Here is a 26,183-nt window from a genome sequence, read left to right on the forward strand (position 1 = left end):
TGGCTTAGCATGCACCTCTCTCTAGCCCGAAAAGCTGAGGTTATCTTTCCTCTGCTGCTAAGTCACTTCAGTCGTGTCCGACTCTGTGCGACCCCATAGATGGCAGCCCACTAGGCTCCTCTGTCCCTGGGATTCTCCAGGCAAGAATACTGGAGTGGGTTGCCATTTCCTTCTCCAATGCATGAAAGTGAAAAGTGAAAATGAAGTCTCTCAGTTGTATCTTTCCTCCACTCTTTCCTAAAAGGGAGGAATGAAACCGTTTGGGAAAGAATCCTTCGGGGACCTATTAATACATTGTGACTGGAGCCGCAAAAAAAGGCATGGGAGTAGTGAGGTAGGACAGACAGGACATCATTGTGACGGATTGGCAGCCTGGCACGGAACAGAGGGCAAAAATGACACAACTTAGTGGCTGATAAGAAGTGGGGGGGGCGGTGGACAAAGGGTCTCTCAGGCCAAGTTTCCCTTGCCTGGGCCCATTTCACCCAAGCTTAAGGTCGCAGAGAAGACCCGAGCCTTGGGGACTTCTAGCAACCTTAATCTCTTCCGCCTTTATCGACTCAGCCAGTACGCATGCGCCCGCTCCACCAGTCGGGGCACGCCCGGTCAGTCCTACGCATGCGCGGCCTCGCAGGTAACCGTAGCGACAGGAGAGCTCCTTGTCCCGGTGTGCGCCTGCGTCCCGGGGAGGAGCCCGGGAGGGGCGTGGCTTAGACCCCTCGTGCGCTCCCAGTCCCGCCCTACCACCTTTCTTTTTCCGGTGGGAACAGCGCACGCGCATCTCTTCAGGACCCAACTGTCGTTTGTTTGTCGTTCGTGGCCCTCATTTGTGTCCCGAGACTGGAACACTGCGACGTGGCTCCAGGTGCGCCCAGGCCGTGGCGAGGCTTCCCAGAATAGCCGTGTCAGAGCCCCTCCCGAAATCCTGGCAAGCCCCCACATCCTAAGGGAGAGTCCCCAATATCAGGGCCTTCCAAGTCTTGTTAAAGGTCTTAAAATCCTGACCAAACTTCCTCAGAAATACTGAAAGGAACCCTCCAGGAAATCTCGTAGATGACCCCTGAAATCCTGTCAGAATCGTCTAGAAATACTGTCAAACTTCAAAAACTGTCAAACTTCTCCCTCAGAATGTCAGAGCCTCTAACTGCTCCCAGGACTCAGGGGAGGCTCCCCAGAGGAGCTGGAACCCTCGGCCTGGGAGAACCAGGAAAGATGCTGAGTCCCCCTGAGCCGTGAGGGACCTGGAGGTTGGCCAGGGTAGAGAAAAATGACAAGAAGCCAGGAGTTGCAGGAACCACTCTGTGCCACACCAGCCCAAAAGGCTAGGTAGTTAGTCCTGAGGTTACTAGGGAACCATGGGAGGGCTGGAAACAGGAGAAAGATGGGGTTCAAACTCAAGCAGGAGGCCAACAGTTCCAAATACAGGCTGATGGGCGAGAATGTAAGTAGCCCAAGGCACTGTGGGAACCCAGGGACATCACCTAGCCCAGAAACGGTTTCCAGAGGAGGGGACGTGGGAGCCGAGACAGGAAGGGCAGGCAAGAAGGATGTCCCAGGCAGAGACCTGGAGGTGGGAAGAACCAGCCCAGTTTGGTCAACAGCACAGGATTCAGGGTTGCAAGTGGGTTTGAGGGTGGCGGATGCACGTGGGATCAGGCCAAGCTGGGCCTTCAATATCAAGTCCAAGGTCTAGGCTCTGTCCCTAGGGTGCTTGGGAGCCATGGGGCAACACTGTGCAGGGGATGGGCAGGTCAGCGCTTGTGAGGATGAACTGGAGCGGGAGACTGGAGGCAGGAGGCTGAGGAAGAGGCTGGGTCAAGGAGCCATGAGGGGAGGTTGAGACCTGACCCGAGCTGTAGGGAAGGCAAGGAGGGGAAAGGGAGAATCATAGGTCAGGAGGGACAGGGCTGGGGAACTTGACAAACTGTGGGGAGGAGGGGTGGCAGGAGGGAATGACCCCCACCCACCAGCCCCGCTTTGATCTCTGCCACCCACTCCTTAGGCCCCCATTTTCCCAGCCCACACCTCCAGTCCATAAAACAGGTCTGAGCGAAAGCTGCTCTGGTCTTGGCAGGGGTGGGCAAACAGGTTCTGAGAACCCAGAACGGCCTGGGGCACAGGAGGGGCAGGGCGGGTCCCCACCCTCGGGTGGCTGGTTGAGGAGGCCATTCCCCTGTTTGTCTTTCTAGGAGCTTGGGGAGCAGCCAGTCCCTTTTTGGTCCCTTCCAGCGACGGAGGGGAGCTGTTAGCTTCTCCACCAGCTGCAGAGCAGCCAGGGTGGCCCATGGACATGCCAGAGGACCAGGCAGGTGGCCCCACCGCAAAAAGTAAGTGACTGGGCCCCTGTTTGTCCCATGCGAGGGTGGGGAGGAAGCAATGGTGAGCAGGGCACCAGGTTGTGATTCAGGGACTTGGAAGAGCTGGCTTGGGGTGGCTGAGCCTCCACTTTGAGGCAGGGTGGGATGCAGAGAACAATCCTTGATGAGGTACCTGCTGTGTGCCCACCTGTCTGGACACCTTATTTGTTCTGGAGAGGCCAAGCTGCAGGCATAGAAACCTCTGTGCGTGCCCCCTGCCTGCAGCACCCCCTCCAGTGACGTACAGACTCACCGTCACTTCTTGCAGATCTCTGCTTTCTGTAAAGGAGCTCCCCTGTTACTCTCTCTCTCCCCTTTCCTTCTTTACTTTTCTTCAGAGGACTGACATCTCTTCATCTGTCTGTTTAGACTTTGTCTCTCCGACTAGAACGTGAGCTCCACAGGGCAGGCTCAGTTTTATTCACTCTGGTATACCCAGCCCCTGGAGCAGCATTGGCCAACATGCAAACCACATATGTATATATACACACACATACTTTTAAATTTGTTAATAGCTACATTGAATTAAAAAGAAGAAACAGACAAAACAGATGGCAATAATAGTATTATTTAACCTAATACATCTAAAACAGTGTCCTTTCAGCATACAATCAATATAAAAATGTACTGAAGTTATTCTGTTTTTTTAATACTAAGTCTTCAACATCTGGTATGTACTTTACACTAATGTGAGTGTGTGCATGCTTAGTCACTTCAGTCGTGTCTGACTCTTTGCAACCGTATGGACTGTAACCCACCAGGTTCCTCTGTCCGTGGGATTCTCCAGACTAGAATACTGTAGTGGGTTGCCATGCCCTCCTCCAGGGGATCTTCCTGACCCAGGAGTCGAACCCACATCTCCTGTGTCCCCTGCATTACAGGCGGATTCTTTACCCACTGAGCCACCTGGGAAGCCACTTTATACCAATAGAGCATCTCATCTCACTCTCACCACAGTTCAGGTCTCAAGAATCACTGTGGCCATTGGCTATCCTGCTGATCGTGCTGCCCAGGAGCAATACCTGACGTATAATTGGAACCCAGTTACTAACTTTTGAATGATCAGATGGACACAGACCAAGTGGGTGTGAAAGTAGCTTCAGGAGGAAGATGTTGGGTTGTCCTTTCTGAAACTCATCTATTAAACAGTGAGACAGCCCAAGGGAAACTCCCACCCTAGAAGAGAGACAGGGCCCCTTTCTTAGAGGCTCCTAGCATCTAGCCTCAAAGCCGGTGTCTTTTCTCTCTGGCCTCAGGAGGCTTGCCAGGTGAAGGCAGGAGGCAGACACCTGGGCAGGCTGACCAAGTGACCAACATCTGAACGTGTAAACTTCATGTGCACCAGCAGAGGGTGTGCGGCCACCGAGGATCGTGTGGCTGCCGGCTGAGCCAGCTTTGGGAGACTCCCAGAGGAAAGGGGAGGGACACACCCAGGAGAGATGGAGACTGAGGAAAGCAGCAGGTGAAGAGAGAGAGAGAGAGTAACAGTGGAGTGAGGAGAGAGAAGCCTTGGAGAGTGGAGAGTCGCTGAGTTACGGGAGAAGCAGCACAGAGACCGAGAAGAAGATGGGGGTGGAAGATGTGGAGACAGGCGGGTGGGACTTGAGGGCCAAAGAGATGGGGAGGAGGATGGCAAGAGTCGGAGACAAAACTAGAGAAAGGACAGGACAGACAGAGAGGTAGAGACACTGAGGAAGGAGAGAAGCAGAGTGACATCTTCCTGAGGGGCCCCGGGAGGCTGAGGGTCGCATCTGCTCTGTAGATCCATGCAGCTCCTCAGATCCCACAACATCTGGAGCCAGGCAGTCCTGGGTGACCTCACTGGGCCGCAGGGTCCTCCTGCATAATGTAGGGGGGCACCACGTCTCCCCTAACTGTAGGTCCTGCTCCCTTTCCCTAGAAGCCGAAGTTCAAACCCAAAGGGGCTGAATTTTTAGCTCAGTACAGAGAACGCTTGAAGAGTTAGTGGGATGAGAAATGGCAGTCACGGATGAGAAATGGCAGTCAGATGTTGAACATGTGACCTTGGGCAAGTTTCCCACTTGTCTGTGCCTAAGCATCCTGGTTTGTAAACTGGGACTAATCATAGCAGCCGCTGTGGTTCATGTCAAATGCTCAGAAGAGGCTTAGTGTTAGTCGCTCAGTCGTGCCCGACTCTTTGCAACCCCATGGACTGCAGTCCACCAGGCTCCTCTGTCCATGAGATTTTCCAGGCAAGGATACTGGAGTGGGTTGCCATTTCCTTCTCCAGGGGATCTTCCCAACCCAGGGATCGAACCCGGGTCTCCTACACTGCAGGCAGATTCTTTACCGACTGAGCTACAAGGGAAGCCCCCAGAAGAGGCTTGGCTCCTAGTAAATGCTGGATAAATGTTCAGTTTTATTATCGAGCTTCCAGATTTTATTAATATCTTATCTCCTCTCTAGGAGGGAAGTAACCCCCACTCACCCACCCACTCATTTTCCATAGGAAGAAACTGAGGCTCAGAGAGACTGAGTCCCTTGCCCAGGTTGCGCTTGAGTCTGCCAGACCTTGCAGCCTGCACTCTGCTATACCCAGCATTAGGGGCAGGGCAGGGAGCTTCAGCAGTCACTTCCAGCCCTGGGAAAGATCTAGTGGGTCCAGGGGTGGAGACTGTATAGGCTCTTTCTATATCTTGGAACATTTTTTGAGTGCTTCTTTGTGTGGGCACAGTGAATACAGCAGCAGACAGACCCCAGGATGTTCAGTTGTGCAGAGGTGGGAAGCAGGAGGTGCTCTTCACTTACACAGACCTCACCCTCCCAGCCCCAGGGAGGGGGAGGATCAATCTATCCACCCATTTTACCGGTGGGAAAACTGAGGCTCCAAAAGGAAGACAGACTTGGCCACAGTCCTGTGGCTGGAACTCTGAGGTTGGAACCGCTCCCCCACCATTCACCCTGCCTGGATTGTCCCATCCCCCTTTGTTTCAGGCCCCAGCCCGTGGGTGCTGATGACGCCAGCCAGCCTCGGGGATGTGGGGAGGAGAGACCCAGCCATGAGGCGGGCTGGGAGACGGGAGATCTGTGGGCAGGCGGGATCGATCCAGGCTGCCCGCGCAGTATCGGATTGTTCCTGGCTCCTGGGCCCCCTTCACCCTCTGCTTCTCCCAGAATCCTCTCTTCTTCATCCTCCTCTGCCCCTCGCCCCCTCTAAGCCAGGGAAGAGAGGAAAAAAGGCTATAAGAGGTTTTGTTCAGTATTGTGGGCTCCTGAGCCGATTGGACACAAGGGATTAGACAGCGGGGGCACTTCCTGGCCTGAAAGATGGGGGGGGCCCACATTCCCAAATTGGGGGATGGGGAAGGTGACTCAAAGACCCTCACCTTGTGGCCCCCACCAGCCCAAAGCCCAGGCAGCTTGGAATGAATTCCTTCCCCTCTGCAGGAGCCCCTCTTTGTTCTTCATCGGCCCCCTCCCCACAGATGGGCTGGCCCTCTTGTCTCCTCAGTGTACCTCTGGGACCAGGCAGAGGACAGAAGCCTGGGGACACTGCTCAGCTTAGAGGAGCAAATACTCAACTCCACGTTCGAAGCTTGTGACCCCCAGAGAACAGGTCAGAGAGTCAAGGAATAATAAGGAACAAAGCTGGGGGGCTGGGAACTGGGGGGCCACAGAGAGAGGGATGGGCTGGGGTGATGTGGGTGACTGGGAAGCTTCAGGAAGGAAATGGATAGGGGACGGTGGGGGGAGGAAACCTAGGGGAGGAGGGTAAGCAGAGGAAGGCGGGGCTTTGGAGCCTGGGGAAGGGGGGAAAGGCAGCCACTGGGGGCTTGGTGGGCTCAGCTGGTCCTCTTTGGTCCAGCTCTGAGGTGCAGATGACTGGGCCCCGTTTCCAGGTGAAAACGTTGACTCGGGGAAGAGGAGGGAGTTGCCCAAAGGGCACGGTGCAGGGGTGCCACCAGCCCAGCCAGTGGTCCCCACCCCTCCCCCTCTCCTGGCCCAGCCTCCCTCACAGCCTCTCTGTCCCCAGGCACTGTGGCTGTGACCCATCTACTAGCCTACCTGGAGGCCGTGACTGGACGGGGTCCCCAGGATGCTCGCCTCCAAACACTGGCCTGCAGCCTGGACCCCAGTGGGGAGGGCCCTCAGGCCACCGTGGACTTGGACACCTTCCTGGTGGTCATGCGGGACTGGATCACTGCCTGTCAGCTGGATGGGTAGGTCCCCGCACCTCCATCCTCCCCCTCAGAAAACCTTTCCTAAGACCTAAGCTCATACCTGCTTACTGCAGCCAGCACGCTTTGGGCAGAGGGACCTGCTGTGGTTGGAAGGAGGCTGAGAAGAGAGGAGAATAGAGATGAGGCTGGGGTGAGGGGAGGGTCTGAGGACAGAAATGAAAGGGGCTGGAGAGAGGAGAAGGGGGATGTTGAGGGGCTGACAGAGGCCCCTCCCCAACCCTCCTCCAGGGGCAGTCTTTGCCCCTCCTGCTTTTCCATCTGGCCCCAGGCGCTTGCCATCTGGCCTCACCTTCCTCCCCACGGTGCTTGCTCTCACCTGACCTGGCCCCTCCTCCCATCACCCGCAACCCCCTGTCGGAGGCTGGTCAGGATTGGGGGAGGTGGCTGCAGGGGCCCTAAGCCTCATCCCTTTGATACAGGGGATTAGAGCTGGAAGAGGAGACGGCCTTCGAGGGAGCCCTGACCTCCCAGCAACTGCCATCTGGTGAGATCACTATATATAGAATGAAGCAGGCAGGCCCAGGGTCAGACAGTGGGGGGTACTTCCCATGGGGCCAGAGCAGGGGATAGGGCCGGACCCCAGAGACATTTGTTCTAACCTAGCTTTCTAGGCACCTCCATGACTGCCTCCCCACGTGCCCTGAGCTCTGGTGTTTGCTTTTTTTTCCCTCATCGGTTGTTTTCAACTCCTCCTCCTGACACCAGTCCTGCCACGGAGGTCCCTCCCACCTCTTACCATCATCACCCCTCCCTGCACTCTAGTTTCTGCATCCTCTGTCCCTTTGGTCTTGTCCCCATCTCCCGCCTGGCCTGGGCTCAGGCTGTTTCCTCAGCCTGAACTTTCCACGTCTTCCCTCATCCTTCACTCGGGGTAGGGAAGCCCTGGTGGGGAAAGCCTGGGATGCTGCAAGTGAAGGTCCCTTTCTCTCCAGCATCCTCAGCACAGATCTGCATCCCTTCCCTGTAGAAATATGATTATGACTCATTACCTGCCCTCTTGTTTTGTCAGTTGATTTGCTCACCATTCTGCCCCAAAGCCTTCAACACAGGAGGTGCTCCATAAAAAAGTGCTGGTGTTACTGGTGTTACATTTCTCCAGCCTTATAAAAACAAAAACCAAAAAATAGAGCTTTCTTAACACGCTCTTGAACCTCCTCCAACGTGGCTTGGGGGCAGTCAGGGGAGGGTTGTGCGAAGGAGAGAAGATGTTAACTCTGGGGGAGGAAAGACCCCTTTGGGGCTGAATGGGGAAAGGACTGGAGGGAGAGGCTGGAGGCCAGGGTGGAGGCTGTGGTGAGGGTCCAGGGGGAGAAGGTGAGAGGCCCGAGGCAAGAGGAGGGAGGGAGCCAGGACGGCCCAGGGGCTGGGTGAGTAAGTGGGGGAACTGAGAGAAGAGACAAGGTTCAGGGCAGCTGGAATGCTGCCCAGGGTCTGGCGTGATGAATGTAGGGTGGTTGGGCCCCATGGGGAAATCTAGCCTGAGCTCAAGGTGCCCATGAACAAGAGGCTTTCTGGATGGTGGTATGAGTGCAGCCCCAGGAGCAGGTGGGATCACCTAGAGTGAACGCAAGGGTGGAAGCCAAAGGAGGACCAAGGCTGGAGTCCGGGGGTTGCTAACATCTCGGATCACCTGGGAGCCCACCACCCTCTGTCTCCCTCTAGGATGCCCAGAAGTTGAGGATCCGGCCAATCTGGAGAGCTTCGGAGGCGAAGACCCCAGACCTGAGTTGTACCTATCCTCAGTCCCTCCCTGCCCTCCCCCTGCCCATGCCCTCCAGCGGCCTAGGGCCCAGGGCCTGGCCTAGGGCCTAGGGTCCTCCGGGGAGTGGGTGAGGGAAGCAGGCTGGGCTAATCGCTCAGGGAGAACAGGGCTGTCTCCTGTTTGTCTGGAGGAGCCAATTTCCCTGCCACCGGCACCTACCCAACCTGGGGAACGGAGGCCAGGGCTGCGGACAGTGACCCTGCCCCTTCCCTGCCCCCAGGCCTGCCACTGCCGACCTGCTGAGCAGCCTGGAGGACTTGGAGCTCAGCAACCGCCGCCTGGCTGGGGAGAATGCCAAACTGCAACGTAGTGTGGAGACAGCCGAGGAGGGGTCCGCACGCCTTGGGGAGGAGATATCAGCCCTGCGCAAGCAGCTCCGCAGGTAGGCCAGGCCCCACGTCCACTGTCCTGCACCCTCCACGTCCCACCTGCCCACAGGCCCAGGTTCCCTCCCACTTTCTTGGTATTTGAGTAGAAACTGGGTCTCTGTCGCCCACTCTGTCTCTTTCCTTCATTTTCTCGCTGGGTCTCTGTGCCCCTCTCTGTAGGTCTCTGTACCCACCCCTCTGAGTCTCTGAGATTTCTCTGTTGCTCTGAGGGGATCTACCTCTGTGACCTCTACCTGTGACCACAGGATCTTCCTCTCTCTCCTGTGGCCTACCTCCCCACCCCCACCAGTACCCAGCAGGCTCTGCAGTTGGCCAGGGGCGTGGATGAGGAGCTGGAGGACCTGAAGACTCTGGCCAAGAGCCTGGAGGAACAGAACCGCAGCCTTCTGGCCCAGGCCCGGCACACGGTGGGTTTTGGGCAAGGGGTACAAAGTTGTTCTCTTCTTCCCACTTTCTTGGAGTCTGAGCAACAGAGCTTGACTACAGAATGGGAAAGGGCAAAGGTCACCCAGGTCTCCCTCAATCCCTTTCCTGCTCACCCCAGACTTTGAGTAGGATGCTTGCCATCCCTCTCATGACAAAAGGGGACAGCAGGAGCCAGCAGGCCTCCTCAGACCCATTCCCCCAGCCCTGCTCCTCCATGACCCAACCTGAGTCATGTTCCCAGGGGTGGGAGAAGGGCAGCGTGGGGGCAGAGGAGCCCCAAAAGAAGCCTTTGTTCTCTCTTTGGGCTTGGTCAGGAAAAGGAGCAGCAGCGTTTGGTGGCCGAGATGGAGACTCTGCAGGAAGAGGTGAGCTGAGGCCCAGCACCCCCTCCCACCCCTTCCCCAGTCCTCAGGATCTTCCTGCCTACTGCCTCCCCAAACACCCTTCAGTCTGGTGAAGGAGACCCCAGAATCACAGTAACATGTGAATGTCCCTGAAGGTCATGTGGCTGCATGAAAGGGCTGCTACAGCTGAGAAGAGTGTGGGGCGCCTGGCTGACTCCTGGTTTTGGTGAGGCTGCTGACATCAGCCTGGGCCAGTCCGCCTCTCTGTCTGCCTCGGTGTCCTCATCTGTGATAAAGGGCAAAATATCGGACTCTCCCTGGTTGGATTGTGTGAAATTTAAACAAGGGGATGATTACAGCTCGAGGCACAAGGCAGGACACATGGGAAGAGCTCCCTAGAAGCTAGCTGTTACTGTTCATGTATTAGTATTTTTTTATGATGGTAAGAAAACAGGCCTTACAGTCAGCCCTGATTCAAAGTCCATCCCTGCACAACAGACAGCCTGCAGGCGGGTGACCTCCCCTTCCCGAGCCACAGATTTATTCTGTAAGAACAGGAGAGAAGGGTATCTGTTCATTAGAATTGTTGTGGGAATTAAATGGCCTCTGTTATCCCGGAACCTCGCACATAACATGAACAGGCCCAGTCTAGCCTCAGGTCAGATTCAAGCCTCATTCTATCCGAGACAGAAAACATTATCTTAGTTAATTCGCGGTCCACTTAGTCCTTTTAGGGGGAAATAAACCCCACACACAAGGTGGCATCTAAGCTGCTGGAAACCCACGCAGCGTCTCAGTGCTCCTCACTCAATGTCTGTTCTCTCTGCTGGTCACAAGATTGATGCTCTTTGTCCCATCTGGTCCTCAGCCTTAGTCACCACTGCGTGCTGGCATCCACTGGGAGGCTGACATTGCCTTCTGGTCTCTGGGTACCGTCCTCACTGCATGTGATGGTGGTGGCCCTCGTTTGGACCCCACGACCCAGGAATACCATTGGGGGTTCTCCACACCCTGTAGGGGCACAGAGGAGATCTAACTGCTTTCCTGTGACTTTGTGGCTACAGGGCCCTCACTGGGCCTTCTAGGCTTTTAACTCCTCACACCACCACCTCTATTTTCTTACTCACATATGTTTCTGGTTCACAGACTGAGCTAGGAAACAACCTCCAGATGATATCCCAGAGGTTCTGTGGTTCAACTATATCCACCCTCCTCTCCAGCCCTCTAACCGGTTGCTTGGGGCTGGCCTGGAGGCATTTGCACTCTGTTTTTCTCTTCCTTGACTCTCCTGAACTCCTCCCCAGCCCTGAGAATCTCTGCCCAGTCCAAGCAGTAATACTCATTCCGTCTGGTATCTGTTCATTAGTTTTCCAAAATCTCTTTGTCCTATGTTTGTATTATGGCTTTTACATTCAAACCAAAAAGTATTCCACTACTGTTCCCTGGCTCTTTCATGAAAATTCTCTCTGTTTAGGGCAGTGAGAATCTTGCTGCAGAACAGCTACCATGGTGTGAAGCATGGGCTGCAGGCAGGATGTGACTGTTCTTTCCAGAACATTTCTTTTTAAGAATAAGGAGAGAGACTTCCCTGGCAGTCCAGTGGTTAAGACTATGCACTATTCAGGGGACATGGTTTCAATCCCTGGTCGAGGAACTAAGATCCCACAAAAAACTTGAAAATTAAAAAAAAAAAAAGAACAAGAAGGAACTTTCCCTGAAGCCCCATGATGGGATCTCCCTCTTATATCTCATTGGCCAAGAAGACTTCAAATGATTATAGCCAAACCACTCCCTGGCATGGGTAACACAGCCACTGACAGGTCTGGACTACTTTCAGCTCCAGGGAAGAAAATGCCGAAGACGCGGCAGCTTCAATATGAAGAACATTAACTGACAAGAGTTTTGAAGGTTCTGGGCTAGTCTGGCAGCTTTTTGGCTTGTTTGTCTGCCTGTGGCCTTAGGATCCCAGATGGCTGCAACAGCTCCAGACGTCATGTTCTCACTCAAAGCAGGACAAAGAGGGACAAATGCTCCTCTCGTGGCTCTCTCTCTCTTCATCAGAAGGAAAAATTTTTCCCGGAGCACCCCAACTCAACCCCTGCAGCGACAAACTTCTCTTACATCTCAGTGGATCACGTGACAAGAGAGGCTGGGCCTCTGCAGTGGGAGGCAAGCGAGTAAGAGGCGGTGAGAATGGCCTCTGGGTTAGCTGACCAACCAGATTCCGGGTGTCCGGAATCTGCTAAGATTTTCATCTTGATTCACCTCTAAGCCTGGGGCTGGGACCCCCTCTCCCCGACTCCCCTGGAGAGTGGACCCCCAGGAAAGCAGGGCAAATGGCAGTCAGCGGTGGTCTCTCCTTCCAGCCCAGAAGGCCTGCTGCCAGGTGAAGTGCTCTGAGCAGCGCCTGGGACATCCTAGGCGCTCGATAAATCAGCTATTCTTGGTTCCCTCCCCCTACCTTTTCCCTCTCAGCAGCTGCCTACAGAGCATCTATAGATGGAGTTCTCAAGTTACCGCAGAATAATGCTGGAGTAAGGGACACTCAGACACTCAGCTTTCCTACAGACCCCACAGAGCGGGCGGGGCTCAGGTTACTGCAGAAGAAGCCAGAGCGGCTGAGTAACCAGGTTCCCTGCCGAGCGGCCCAGGATCCAGCCTGCAAATCCCAGCCAGGTGGACAGATGTTGACACAGCATTCCTGGCTCCGTCCTTCCTCCGCCCTTCACCTGGCAGCCCAGGCCCGCTGAGACACAGGGAGTGAGGGCAGCTGATGGAAGACTTGGAGCTGAGCTGGGTTGGAGTGAGGGAGGAGCTGGCCTTGATTTCCCTGGGGGCACCAGGAGGAGAGGTGTGGCCAAGGAAAGTTGACTGCCTCTGTGCTTTGAAATGCTTTCCCCATATAGAAACTCAGTGCAGGGCTTCCCCCGTGGTCCAGTGGTCAAGAGTCCACCTTGAAATGCAGAAGACAGTGGTTCGATTCCTGGTCTGGGGAGATTGCACATGTCTCCGGGCACCTACGCCCCTGCAGCACAATGACTGAGCCCACACTAGAGAGCCTGCAAGCTGCAACTGCCAAGCCCATGTACTGCAACCACTGAAACCTCCACACCTAGAGCCTGTGCTCCACAGCAAGAGAAGCCACTGCAGTGAGAAACCCACACGCCACAGCTAGAGAGAGCCGGCATGCAGCAATGAAGACCCACTACAGCCAGGAAAAGAAGTGCTGAAAAAAAAACAACTCAGTGCAGCTTGCTAGGTTTTTGGTGCCTGGAAGCTCTAGGCTACAACTTGGTCCATTTTATCAGGTCCCATTTTTGGCTGGTGTGAGCTGCCCTCTGTTGGCCCCCTTATTTTCCCAGATAACTGCCCTCCCTCTCCCTTGAGGACTCAGCCTCAGCACAACCTCCTTGAAACGCTCCCAGAGGGTTTTTGCAAGGAGGCTGTGGGCTCCCACAGGGTCCAGGTCCTAGGCCTCCTCAGAGTCTACCTCAGGCATTATTATCATATGCTTCTGTGTCAGTCTCCACCTCCAGTGATGAGCAACTTGAGATGAGGGGTGAAGCTGGTTCCCCATTCTCACCCAAGCTCCAGAGGAGAGTGAGAGCTAAAAGTGCAGGATTTGGAATCAGACTTGAATTTGACCTTATTCTCCATGTGAACTTGGTCAAGTTTCTTAGCCCCTACACTGCTTAATTTCTTCTGTAGAACTGGGGATGGTGACAGTGTAAACATGAATAGTTGGGACAGCCAGACTTTACATTCTTCTGATGCAGATGTGCCATAGTTGTGGGCATTGTTACATTGTGCCATTGTTGCTCGACCATGTTGAACATCGTTGTTCAATTGCTGAGTCATGCCTGGCTCTTTGTGACCACAGTACTGCATCACACCAGGCTCCTCTGTCCTCCGCTATTTCCCAGACTTCGTTCAGATTCACATGCATTGAGTCGGTGATGCTATCCAACCATCTTGTCCTCTGCCCCTGCTTCTCATTTTGCCTTCAATCTTTCCAAGCATCGGGGTTTTTTCTAGTGAGTGGGCTCTTTGCATCAAGTGGCCAAATTATTGGAAGTTCAGCTTCAGCACCGTTCCTTCCAATTAACATTCAGGGTTGATTTCCTTCAGAATTGACTGTTTTGGTCTCCTTGCAGTCTAAGGGATTCTCAAGATCTCCAGCACTGCAACTCAAAAGCATCGATTCTTCAACACTCCGCCTTCTTTATGGTCCAGCTCTCACATCCATATATGACTACTAGAAAAACCATAGCTTTGACTGACACAGATAGGAGAGTAGCGCCCAAGAAATCTTCCTGCCAAAATATTGAACAAAAATCTGAACAAGGCCCTGGATCTATCCATCAGTTTATAGGGAATAATGAGGCAGGAGGAACATGGAGACGGTCCTGCACAGGAAACAAGAAGACAGTAAAGCAATTCTACAGGGAAAATAACCTGGTTTCTTCCACAAATGAAGGGCCTGGAGAAGTGCCCGGATTGGGAAGGTGGGGGAATCACTGCCGGGTGAAATGAGACATTTCAACCAAAAGCCATGGTGGACCTTGTCTGGATCCTCATTCAAACAAACTAAATGTGAAGAAAACATTTGTGAGACAACCAAAACCAAAAAAGAGCACTAGGTGTGTGATGATACAAAGGAATTATTCTTAACTTTGTTGAGAGTGATCCTTGCGTTGTGGTCTTACTAAAGGAAAAGTCTTCAAGTAGCAAATAGAAATGCTGGAGTAGTTATAGGTGAAATAATAAGCCTGGGGTTTGCTTTAAAATAATCTGGTTAAACAAAGCAAACTCTTGGCACATAGAGAAGAAACAAACAGGGAAAATGTATCTAATTACTGAAATTGGGTGACAGATAATGGGAGTTCATAATTTTTTTTGGCAGAGTCGAGCAGCTTGTGGCATCTTAGTTCCCTAACCAGGGATTGAACCCCAGGCCTTTGCAGTGAAAGTACAGTCTTAACCACTGGACCACTGGGGAATTTCTGGGTTCACCACTTCATTAGTTTTACTTTTGTGGGTTAAAAATTCATAATACAAAGTTTTAGAAATGTCTTTTTAATATAACACCAAATTTTGGTATATGCTAGGCATTGTTCTAAATGTGTTTGTGTTCATTAACATATATTAAACGTGTATTTGCATGAATTCCCATGTATATAACCTGGGCAAAGTTGCTCAGTCTTTCTGTGAGCCAGTTATTTTTGTCTTCATTTTATCTATTTTGGCCACACCTCACAGTTTGCAGGATCTCAGTTTCTGTACCAGGGACTGAACCCAGGCCACCGTAGTGGAAGCGCCAAATCCTAACCACTAGACCACCAGGGAACTCCCATCTTTATCCTTAAAAGAGGGCACAGAAGTAAGTTAGCACTGGCAAGGTGCTCCGTAAATGTTAGCAGTAATTATTAGTTCATTTAATCCTCACATGCATCCCATCATAGCTCCATTTTTTGCAGCTGTTTTTATTTTTTCATCTGCAAATCAGAGCTGAGATCCTATAGGATTGTTGGAGGGATTAAATGGGCTGAAACATTAGGAAGAGCTGAGCACAGGGAATCAGAGAAGGCAATGGCACCCCACTCCAGTACTCTTGCCTGGAAAATCCCATGGACAGAGGAGCCTGGTGGGCTGCAGTCCATGGGGTGGGTAGGAGTCGGACACGACTGAGCGACTTCCCTTTCACTTTTCACTTTCATGCATTGGAGAAGGAAATGGCAACCCACTCCAGTGTTCTTGCCTGGAGAATCCCAGGGACGGGGAAGCCTGGTTGGCTGCCGTCTATGGGGTCGCACAGAGTCAGACACGACTGAAGCGACTTAGCAGCAGCAGCAGCAGAGCACAGGGAATAGGGGGATGGATAGAGGAAGAGATAGTTAGGGAGTTTGGGATGGACATGTACACACTGCTATATTTAAAATGGATAACCAACAAGGATCTACTATATAGCACATGGGACTCTGCTCAATGTTATGTGGCAGCCTGAATGGGAGTGGAGTTTGGGAGAGAATGGATGCATGTATATGGCTGTTCACCTGAAACTGTCCCAACATTGTTAATCGGCTATACCCTGATAAAAATAAAAAGTGAAAAAAAAGTCTTAGAAAGGCTGCCATTGAAGGATAATTAAAGCCGCATCTAAAAGGCTCAGAAAAAAGAAAGAGTGCCAAGCATGAGGCCTGATGCACATCAGGTGCTCAGCACATGTCTGCTCTGAATATTAACATGGCCATTTGCTGAAGTGATCGTGACCAGGGTCCCTTCTTCCAGAATGGGAAGCTCCTGGCCGAGCGGGATGGAGTGAAGAGGAGGAGTGAGGAGCTGGCCTCGGAGAAGGACATGTTGAAGGTGCCACCCCTCCCTAGTGCCTTGACAATTTCCTACCTCCCCAAGGCCCGTTTTTACCCTCACCAGTTTCAGCCCCTGTGGTCTGGTGAGATCAGGGACTTGACTCAAGCCCTGAGGTCCCCAGGGCCAGTGGGCAGCTCACTGAAGGCCCTCTCAGTGTAGCTGATGTCCAGAGACATGAAGGGAGGTTGAGGAGAGGAGCTCCAGAGAGCGGGATAGGCCAGGGAGGGCAGGCCAGACACATGGACGGGCTCCTTCCTTGGCAGCGGCAGCTCTATGAATGTGAACACCTCATTTGCCAGCGAGACGCCATCCTCTCCGAGGTGAGTGGGCTGGAGGGAAATGTGCCTTTGATGTGTCTCCTGCCTCAAGTCTACAAAGGAAAGTTCTCCTTGGCTCTGGGGCTTCCCAGATGGCACTAGTGGTAAAGATCCCGCCTGCCAGTATAGGAAACATAAGAGACACGGGTTCAATCCCTGGGTTGAGAAGATCCTGTAGAGGAGACCATGGCAACCCACTCCAGTATTCTTGCCTGGAGAATCCCATGGACAGAGGAGCCTGGCGGGGTACGGTCCACGTGACTGAAGTGACTTAGCCATGCACGCGTACTAGACTCTAATGCTTGGAAACTCAGCCCAGAGAGGTCAGAGGGTTTCCAGGGAAGCTGATGCTCTCTTCAGGTCTCGCTCTGTCCCCAATCCCATCCCATCCATCCGAACCCCCTTCCCCCGGACCTGACCTCAGGGTCTTTGGTGGGTTGAGCCCAGCCTCAGTCAGCTTTGGGCTTTCCCAGCGCACTCGCCACGCGGAGAGCCTGACCAAGACCTTGGAGGAGTACAGAGCCACAACCCAGGTAACCCCCTGGCCCGGCCACAGGCCGCGCTTCTCTCTTGCCATCTCTGGGGTGTCCTGCCTCCTGTGTCTGATGATCTTTTTCTGAGTCTCCACCTCTTGTTTCTACCATCACTGCTGTTTGACTGTGTGCGTCTCTCTCCCTCTCCCCCTCTCTCTGCATGTTCACTTTTCCTCTGTCCTCTCTCTCTCTCTGTATCTCCATCTCCCATTCTCTGTGGGTGATTTCTCACAGCATCTCCCCTGCCCCTGTTTCTACACCTCTGCCTGGCTGGTTTCAGTCTCTGCCTCTCTCTGGGTCAGTTCCTCCGTCTCCTGGGGTGACTCCTCTCTCTGTCCCTTATCTTCAGAGTCTCTTGCACCCCATCTGTGTGTGATAGGGGTGTAGACACCCCTTTCTGTGTCTCTCGTTTTCCCATGTGTTTCCATCCCTGCTCTCCTTTTCTTAGTTTTCCTGACTGATAGGTTAGATTCCGGGTTCCTGTTGCTCTTTACCTCTCTTTGGCTTCCTAAGTTTCTGCTACTGTTTCTTCCCCTTCTCTCCTTGTCTGTATGTGTATGGAGGATCCCAAAGAAGTCAAAGGAGTGGACCTGGCCTTGGAAGAGGAGCCCAGTCGTGGGGCTGGGGAAAAGGCAGAGCCAGGGATCCTTTACTCCTTCGTTTGCAGGAACTGAGGCTGGAAATCTCCCACTTGGAGGAGCAGCTGAGTCAGACCCAGGAGGGGCTGGATGAGTGAGTAGAACGACGGGGGAGGAGGAAGCAGGAGGGGAGCCCAAGGACAGGGAGCCCCCACCGTGGCCTCCAGCCCCAAGGTGGGCAGGGCAGTAGCCTCATAGGCTGGCTAACAGGTGGTTGGGCATGGAGGCAGCCTTCCCTCTCCTGACTGTGTGGCCAGGCTATCCGAAGGGGCCCAGGTGAGGAGAGTGGACTGCACCAACCTGCTGCCGCCGTCGCTGGGTGTGGAGCTCCAGGCCATTCAGCAGGTGGGCCTGACACCCCCAGAACACCCTAAGCCACCACCAGCGGCAACTCTGACCCCGCCCTGACTCTCAGCCCACCCCGTTTCTCCCAGGACCACCTTGGTTCTTAACCTCATCCCTACCCCAGTCCTTGGTCGGGGCACCAAACCCTTCCCAGTGCTGCCTCGCTGACCCCCAGCCACCCTCATATCACTCCCCCCGCCCCCATCCTCGTGCCTCAGCCCATCTCCATGCCACCCCTGACCTCTGCCTTCACTGGCCTCTCCCTGGCCTCAGAAACAAGAGGAGAGAGCCGTCGATCTCTCCAGCCCGCTGTGTGGAGTGTGGCCGTGGGAGGAGGTGGTCAGCGAGATGGATGGGGAGGAGGGGCTTCCTCCTGAAACCCCTCCTGGGGGGCAGGTGAGCACGGGAGTGCCCTGAGACCGCCAGGTCCAGGGGCTGGGAGCAGGGCCCAGGACGCTTTCACTGTTCCCCATCCCATAGGCAGGTGTCGACTGAGGGCCTGATGGGTGCTGACCTCAGAGCCCCTGGCCAGACAGGACACCACCCCTGCCCTCCAGGGACTGGCCTGCTGATGTGGAAGTGAGCCAACCAAACATGCAAATTTCATGGGGGTGGTGGTGGTTTCAAAAACACTGTCTCGGAATCACCTTATTTAAAATGTTACAAGGTGGGAAGGGAGGAAGTGAACTGTTCTTCCTGATACCATGTAGGTACTTTAAGCATTTACCTTTTGAATACAAGTCACTTTTAAGAAAAAACTTAACAAGCCCACTCTGTAATCCAGAATCCAACAATAGCCATCATTTTATGACTTCTGTATTTACCTGAACAATATTTCAGACCTCATTTGAAACAATGAAGACAGCTCATCTTCAGTGTTCACAGTTGAAAAGTGAGATTTGTAATCTGTTAGTGACAGGAGGATTTTTTTTTTAAGAAAATATTGCTAAAAGTTCTGTAAACAATGCTTTATTGTCTTGAAAATCATACTGCTTCCTAGCTGCTCACCACCCTTGAAAGAGAAAGTTTCTCTGTTCACTTTTTCCCTGAGCTGAGAGAATCTTCTGTTGGATTCCTCGCTGCCCTCTCCCACTGTCTCTGAGGGCTGTAGGCGCCCTCATCCCTCACCCTGTTATTCTTGGGAAACTGAGGCTCAGAGAGAGATCACACAGCTTGTGGGGGCCACAGCTGCATCCCTCAGGGGAAGCATACATTTTAAAAATTATATTTAATTTTGGCTGTGCTGGGCTTCATTGCCGCGAGGGCTTTTCTCTAGTTGAGGCCAGCGGGGGCTGCTCCCTAGTTGCTGTGCGTGGGCTTCCATTGCAGTGGCCTCTTGTCGTGGAGCATGGGCTCCAAAGCAAGAAGGCTCTGGAGCACAGGCTTAGTAGTTGCGACACACGGGTTTAGTTGCTCCTCCATATGTGGGATCTTCCTGGATCAGGGATCAAACCCATGTCTCCTGCAATGACAGGCAGAGTCTTTCCTGCTGAGCCGCCAGGGAAGCCCACGGGTGCACCTTAGAACTGCTGCTGAGAGCGCTCAGGTGCCTCCTGGAGGGGAAGACTGAGCCAGGCCTCTGGGTACTGCCTGCACTGGGTCCTGGGGACCCCTTGGGGCTCAGGACCTGATAGATCGTGAAAATGGGCCATCTCAGTGCAGGATGATCTGTGTGCGAGGGGGTCGGGGGGTGGGCCCTGCGGAAGCCCAGAGAAGGGAGTGCCTGTGTGGAGTAGGAGATACCACAGGGAAACTGACACTTGAGTTTATATTGAAGAAAAAAAAGAGAGAAGTTAAGTGGTGTGAGAAAGGAGAGGTCTTTCAGGCAGTGGGAACAGTATGCAGAGAGGACATGGGAGCGTGAAACCACGTAACACGTTTGGAAGGTAGAGGGCAGTTGGGGGCGACTAGCCAGAGATGAGGTAAGGCCGGATCATGAAAGGAATCCCCTGCCAGTGAGGCTGAGAGGCTGTGCCTGGGGAGGGGCAGTCAGCTCTGGATGTACTGCACAGAAAGATCCCTCTGGGGCCACATGGGAGGCTGGGAGGCCAGGGAGGAGGCTGGGGTAGTGGTCCAGAGTTAGAGGATGAAGCTGGAGCCAGGCCAGGGCCCTGGGATGGAGAAAAAGGGACAGGCAGTGAGAATTAGGCAGGGGAGACAGAGCTGCCAACTCACCAACAGGGGGCTGAGGGCTCTGGGTTCTGGAAAAGGGGGTAGACAGAAAGACACTGAACCTACCTTGTGACCCCCTAAGGGGAGCACCCTGAGGGATGAGGGATGCTGCCCCGGAGGCAGTGGGTGCACAAGGGTGGAGCTCAGTGATGCATTTAGAAAGGTGTCTAGTTGGTGGTTGAGGCCACAGGCAAGGCTGGATGTCTCCAGAGAAAACAGAGAGGGACGTGGATGCCCACGACTGGGAACCTCAGAGGAGAAGGGGGTTGGAAGGGAAATGCTGAGCCTCTTTGGGGCCCAGACGAGTGAGAGAGGCTTGTGAGTGTGAAAAGTTCAGGAGGACCTGAATTCCTGGTCCCAAAGGAAAACTGGTCCAGTTTCAGGCTTCTGCCCCTGGAGGGAAGGTAGAGCCACCCTCGAGGAGGAGCCCAGGAGAAGGGCAGGTTTTAGAAGTAGGTGGGGAAGCCCAGGATACCTAAGCTTTTCTTTCCCACAGAGAAACTTGCAGGAAGAGTCAGCGCACCCTCAGGAAGGAAGGGAGGAGCCATCGACGAGGTAAGGAGATTGGTCTTCCCTGAGCCATCCCTCTGCCCCGGGGTGACTCTGAGATGGCTGGAGTACAGGCCTGGAAGAGCCCCAAGGGAGGCTTACACAGAGGCGTGACCTCTGGGCGCCTCACTCCCGCAGAGGCGACCCTGGGCCCGCGGACCAAAATGAATCAGACCAGCCTTACCCCCAGACCCTGGTAGTTGAGGAGGACATCTAGCCCCTGACCCCGCCTGAGGGGAAGACTTGAAGGAAGCCCTGCGTGGGGTCCTCTGGGAGTGATATTCATGTAGGAGACCCGTAGGCAAGAAGACAGTCATCAGGCGGATGGGACAGCTCAGTCACTCAGTCACTGTTACTGAACACACTTCTCCAAGGCTCCCAAGGAGCCCTGGGGCAAATGAGACCCAGATTGTGCCCCAGCAGAGCGCTCAGACAGCTGGGAGACCCTGGGGTCTGCGTGATCACACAGCCTGGGTTCAGATCTCCGCTTAGTTACTCTGATGGGATGGGGCAAGCCCGTGCCCTGTGACTGTTAATCGACTATTACGAGGCTTATGTGCCGCTTCCAAAGATAGGGAAAGCACCGGATGTCTGGGCCCACCCTCCTCCACGGGGCCTCTGCCTCCCTGCAGGGCCTCTCTCTCCCTCCTCCCCTCTTTCAGGCTCCTGACTGTGACAGCTAATGAGGCTGCCTGCCACGGCCTCTAATTGGACTTGTCTGGGAAAGCTGAGATTGGGCGGGATGGGGGCCCCCGGCGCTGTAACCTCCCCCTGCGTCACCAGGAAATTGAAAGAAGACAGCGCTGAGCAGCAGCGGGGACCAGGGCTGGTGCAGAGGCTGGGCATCCCAGTCTCCCTGGGGCGGGGGAGGGCAGTATGGCCCACAAAGTGGGAAGCCGGGTGTGAGGGAAGTGGTGAGTCCTGTGGCCCAGGGCTCAGATACTGAGAGGGGCCGGGCCCCCCCCCACCCCACGTAGAAATCCCAGGGGATCAGACAGCTGGTTATCTGACTGGACCAGAGGCTAGGGGCCAATGAGCCTGGGTGCCTTACTGAATCGGAGTTGAGGAAACAGCTGTATCCTGAGGGTGTGGGGTCTGAAACTGGTGGCTAAGGCTGGATCGCCGGGTCCCCGGTCCCCAGTAAAGGTGGTGATGGGTGGTGCAGACGTCTCAGCCTCCAAGGGACGTTGGGGCTGGGCAGCTTGTGTCTTGAGTCCCCAGAGAGGCGCCTGTTTCAGGGGCTCAGGCAGCTGTGACCACGGGGGGCACAGAGGCTGGGGCTTCCATACCTAAGAGAAATGACTTGGGATGGGGGTGGGATCCACAGAGTTGAGTTCTGGAGTCAGGGAAGCCTCAGCTGGAGTCCCAGTTGCATTGAGACCCAGACTCCCTGAGCATGGCCCAACCCACCAGGCAGGAAGCTGGGGCAGAAGGCAGGGTCTCAGAGATGTCTGAGACCCAGAAGCCTCTGATCACCTGGGGGACCTGCTGGGAAAGGAGCAGCTGAGAAAGCCAATAAGGTGGAGGGGCCCCTGACCCTTTAGGGGTCACACACAGACTCTCTGGGGAATTTGGTGAAAAAATATAGATGCTAACCTACACGCAACAGTCTGCTCGCGGGGCTCCAGGGCACCCTCCAGGTCCATGTACGTGAAGACCCCCTGCTTTAAAGGTCCTGCCACACAGCTGGTGAATGGGAGCCAGGCAGGGGAGACGGATGCTTGCAGTGACTTTGTTGTCGCCCCAGGTTGCCCAGAAGAGAGGAAGAGGACGGAGCAGAGATCCAGGTCATGGTAGGCAGTCCCCAGCACCAGGCCCTCAGATGAGGCTTCTGTAGTCACAGCTCCTCCCCAGCCCCTGCCCACACCCCCAAGCAGACAGAAAAATTGTTTGGCCGAGAGTTAACAACGCCCTCGCTGTAGCTAATGAGAGCAGACGGTACTGTAGTGGGAGGCTTCAGGCCAGTGGGCAGCCAGAATGTTCCCAGGGGACCCCCACACACACACTGCACACGGGGCCACAGCCTCTACGCCATATACGTGGCTACACCCCCGGATTGCAGAAATGCACACGTATGTAGGCCCACACTCCGGAAGAGCCAGACCTTCCCCGGCCAGCCCAGAACTCCTGGGGCACCGCATCTGTCATAGCTGCCCTGCTGGCACCACACACAGCAGCTCCTTTGCTCCTCAGAGCGGCAGGTGACAATCCTGGTGCTCAGGCAGAGGAAGGGAGGGAAGGAAACGTGAGGTCAGAAGCCAGAAGGTGTGCCAGCTTCCATTCTGGGCACCTGGGACTCTTCAGGGTCCACACTGACCAAGATGCTCTCCCTGGCCCACCTCTTTCCCACCACACCACACTCCCGTCTGTGGAGACTGGGGCCCACCTCGGCTTCCTCATGGCTAGTGTGACGACGATCTTACCCAGCTCCCACGGTGGGGATGAAGGTTAAGGATCACATCATAAAGTGCCTGGCACAGAGCAGACGCACAGTAGGTGACAGAGGTGAAGACAGTGGCTGAGACCAGGGTGTTGCTGGAACTCCTCATTTATTATTGTATTGTTACTGCCATAGTCATCATCCCCAGACCAAAGGCATGCATGAGAAAGCCTGAGATCTACAGAGGGAACACCCTTTCAGAAAGACACAGGGAAAAAGAAACACATGGGGGATGAGGTGGCAAAGTAAGGAGTATTGGGGGCTTTAATCTTAAAATACCTGCTGGGCCCGGTGCGGGGCAGGAAGATGGTCCCAAGGAGTGTCCATGCTGCACTAGGCGCAGGCCAGGGCTGGGTTCCTGGAGGAGATAGTCTTTGACCTCAGGGGGCTTGGGTACTTCCAGAGTCAGACAGAAAATGGAAATAATAATACTGAGTAGCTCACATGGTTACTGGGTGCTGTCCACCAGACACTGTTCTAAGCCCACCTCCTGATAGTTTAGGTTTTGCCCACATTTCTCTCATTCATTTTCCACTTCAGCCCTTTGAGGCGGGCGTTGCCATCTCTTCTGTCTGGCAGATGGAGAAAGTGGGGCCTGACAGGTGGGGTGATGTGCAGGCGACACGCGACAGGAAACTGGCAGAGCTGGGAGCCCGGCGCAGCAGCGTGTGCTGGGGAGGCGCTCGCACTGCACCACTGTGTCCCGCCCCCTTCCGCGTGCTCACTTCTGTCCGGTGGGCTGACTCGAGCGCCTCTCCTGGTCCAACAAACCTGAGGCCATTTGTCCCCTTTGTCCTTCCAGGTGGACCTCCCCCTCCATCCAGAAGACTCACACCCTGGAGACATCCTCGGAAACCTTCCTGAGAGGTAGCGGGACCCAGGGGCCTGGGATGGGAGTTGGGGGCCAAGGAGAAGACCAACACCATTGCCCTGCCTTCCTTTGTCCTTAGCAGCCCCTCATAACCAGAGCTGCAGCAGGCCCTGGTGCCCATGGTGAAGGAGCTGGTCCCAGTCAGGAGGCCGGTCTGGGGCCAGCTCTGCCTGTGGCCCCTGCACCTCCGGTGGCTCAGGTGCACCCCACAGCATCTCCAGAAGGAGGGTGGTGGTCAGACATCTGGGACACCACGGGCCCCCCAGGGCGCCGCCAAGCACTGTGCTGCCTCCCCGCAGGGTCACCCGGCACCTCCTGATCCCAGCGCCACTCCTGGGCCTGCTGCTGCTGCTGCTGCTCTCCGTCCTGCTGCTGGGCCAGTCCCCGCCCCCCACGTGGCCCCACCTCCAGCTCTGCTACCTCCAGCCTCCTCCAGTGTGAGCCATGCCCCCTACCCCTGCAGAGCAATGTCTAGTTCGGTGACTTCCTAGGGCTCTTTCTCCTGTTATTCCCGTGGTCATGCTACTGTGACTTGGGATTATCCCGCTGTCAGGGACCCCAGATACAGTGCTCCAGGAGCCACACCTCTGTATTGGGTTTTTATGTGAAGTCTCTTGGTTTTGTAATGATAGCAAAACACTAGGGGTTATAGTTTCCTCACAAACCAAGTCTGAAGAAGGGCAGCTGTCAGCCCACAGCTCAGTCTCCACAGCACTGGGGCAGAGTGCTGTAATTCTCTCTACCTCTCTTGGCCCTTCCCTTGTGCTCAGGAGATGACACTATAGCTTCACAAGTGATGTCTGCAGGGAGAAGTGGACACACATCCCTTCCTTTTTATAAAGGAAAGCTATAGCCTTCCCAGAGCCAGCAGCAGACTCTGCCTTGTTGGCCAGAACTGTTCGGCATGACCACTCCTCACTGTAAGGGCAGCTGGGAGACTCCTGGCAGAAAGAGGGAGAATGAGATGTGGGCCACCACGCACACACACACACACAAATGTCACCAACAGCAGGAAAGGATGTGCTCTTTGTTCATTCAGCTCATTCTTAGTGATCATCTATTTGCCATGGCTAGATCTATAAGACAGAAAAGCAGACTCTCCAAGGCCAGGCTGAAGAGTGTTGATTTTTTCCTGAGGATGACAGGGGTTTGGGGATGTTTTGTTACTTGTTTTTGGTTATTTACTTTGTAATTAAGCTGTAACTGACATACAGTGATAAATGGACAAATCCCAAATATCAGCTGGATAAATTATTGTACATGTAAACACCCATGAAAGCAAAACCCAGGTCAGGATATAAAGCAGTTTCAGCACTGCAGAGACTTCTTTAAGAGAGCTTTGAGCAAGGGAGGGATCATGGTAGAGGTGGCCCAGGCTCTGTGAGAGCTCAGAAAAAGCACCTATCCCCACCTGGAAAGTTAGAGATTTCTTTCCAAATATGGGACAGATTTTGCATTTAGTCTTGAAAGATGGATAAGGTTGGTTATAGTGAGCAGAGGCGGTGAAGCGTATCCCAGGCAGAGGGAAAAAATGAATGTGTAACGACCAGGTGGATGGAAAACTTGTCTGTGTGCAGAAACATAGCACTATGTTGCTTGAATTAAAAAAAAAAAAAAATGAAGCCAGAGATGGATTTGATGCTTTAAAGTTGAGAGAAGTAAGATGGGTAGACAAGAGTCCATTAAGCATTTTGAACACCAGCTTGAGCTGTACTGCCAACTGTCTGAGAAAGGGCTCTGATCAGAGAAAAGGCAGAATCAACTCTAGGTGGGAAAGAGACCGCCTGAGCCTGTACAGGGGATGGATAATGGAGTGAAACTGGAGGCAGGAAGCACGGAAGAGATAGGAGGGCATGAGGCCTGAGCTGGGGTGGGTGGGTGGATGAAGCGCAGGGCAGAGAGTGGTAGAGCAGGAAGGACGGCACCAGGCCTTGAAGGAGGAAAGCAAGGGCCGGCATGTGACCCAGTGACTGGTGGACAGTGGAGCCATTCCCAATGTGGGGACCCCATGAGAAGGAGTGGGTTTCGGGGGACACTGAACTCATGTGGGGTGGAGTGTTCCAAGAAGGCTGGAGCCCTGAACCTTGAGCTCTTAGTCTGGAAATGGAGTCTGGGTGTTACTATCTATGATGGTGATTGAAGTATGGAGATTGCTGAAATTTCCTGAGGAGAGAGGAGTAGTGTGAGAAGGGAAGGGGTTCCAGGCACCATTCTCTGAAAAGCCTCAAATGCTAGGAAAGAGATCTGGGGAGGAGAAAGTACAGGAAGAGCATAGGCCAGGATCCAACAAGACACAATTACCAGGCCCTTCAGCAAACAGAAGACAAGCCTCCTCATGACATTTTAATTCTGTTTCTCCATGAAAGTAGAGGAATGATCAGACTTCTGAAGTTGCACATATTTGGGTTCCAGTTCTTCTGTCCTTTCCTAGCGCTGACAACCTGGGAAAATGCCCTCAGACTGCCAGAG

At 54.1% G+C, this 26,183-nt stretch overlaps 1 protein-coding gene across 17 annotated transcripts; it reads left to right on the top strand.

Annotated features, from left to right (window-relative positions):
* Positions 1–310: 310 nt before the first annotated feature.
* Positions 311–24,955, top strand: KASH5 (KASH domain containing 5). Of its 17 annotated transcripts, none has more exons than XM_061389014.1 (19): positions 314–634; positions 2,190–2,327; positions 5,830–5,934; positions 6,352–6,538; positions 6,979–7,043; positions 8,222–8,288; positions 8,542–8,703; positions 9,000–9,117; positions 9,451–9,501; positions 15,769–15,846; positions 16,113–16,169; positions 16,640–16,699; positions 17,367–17,431; positions 17,595–17,682; positions 17,956–18,078; positions 20,351–20,409; positions 22,151–22,196; positions 23,646–23,710; positions 23,794–23,887. In XM_061389014.1, exons 1-19 carry the CDS (start codon positions 574–576, stop codon positions 23,804–23,806), a joined length of 1,608 nt encoding a protein of 535 aa, XP_061244998.1. In that variant the 5' UTR covers positions 314–573; the 3' UTR covers positions 23,807–23,887. The 17 variants fall into 17 exon arrangements, 12 of the variants coding, with proteins under 12 accessions (XP_061244998.1, XP_061244997.1, XP_061245004.1 ...); XM_061389011.1 differs by lacking the exon at positions 23,794–23,887 and adding an exon at positions 24,014–24,955 and having other exon boundaries at positions 316–634; XM_061389015.1 differs by lacking the exons at positions 314–634; positions 23,794–23,887 and adding exons at positions 682–865; positions 24,014–24,955.
* The last annotated feature ends 1,228 nt before the right edge of the window (positions 24,956–26,183 follow it).

The sequence above is a fragment of the Bos javanicus genome, chromosome 18 (genome assembly GCF_032452875.1).
Source record: "Bos javanicus breed banteng chromosome 18, ARS-OSU_banteng_1.0, whole genome shotgun sequence".
NCBI classification, from domain to species: domain Eukaryota; kingdom Metazoa; phylum Chordata; class Mammalia; order Artiodactyla; family Bovidae; genus Bos; species Bos javanicus.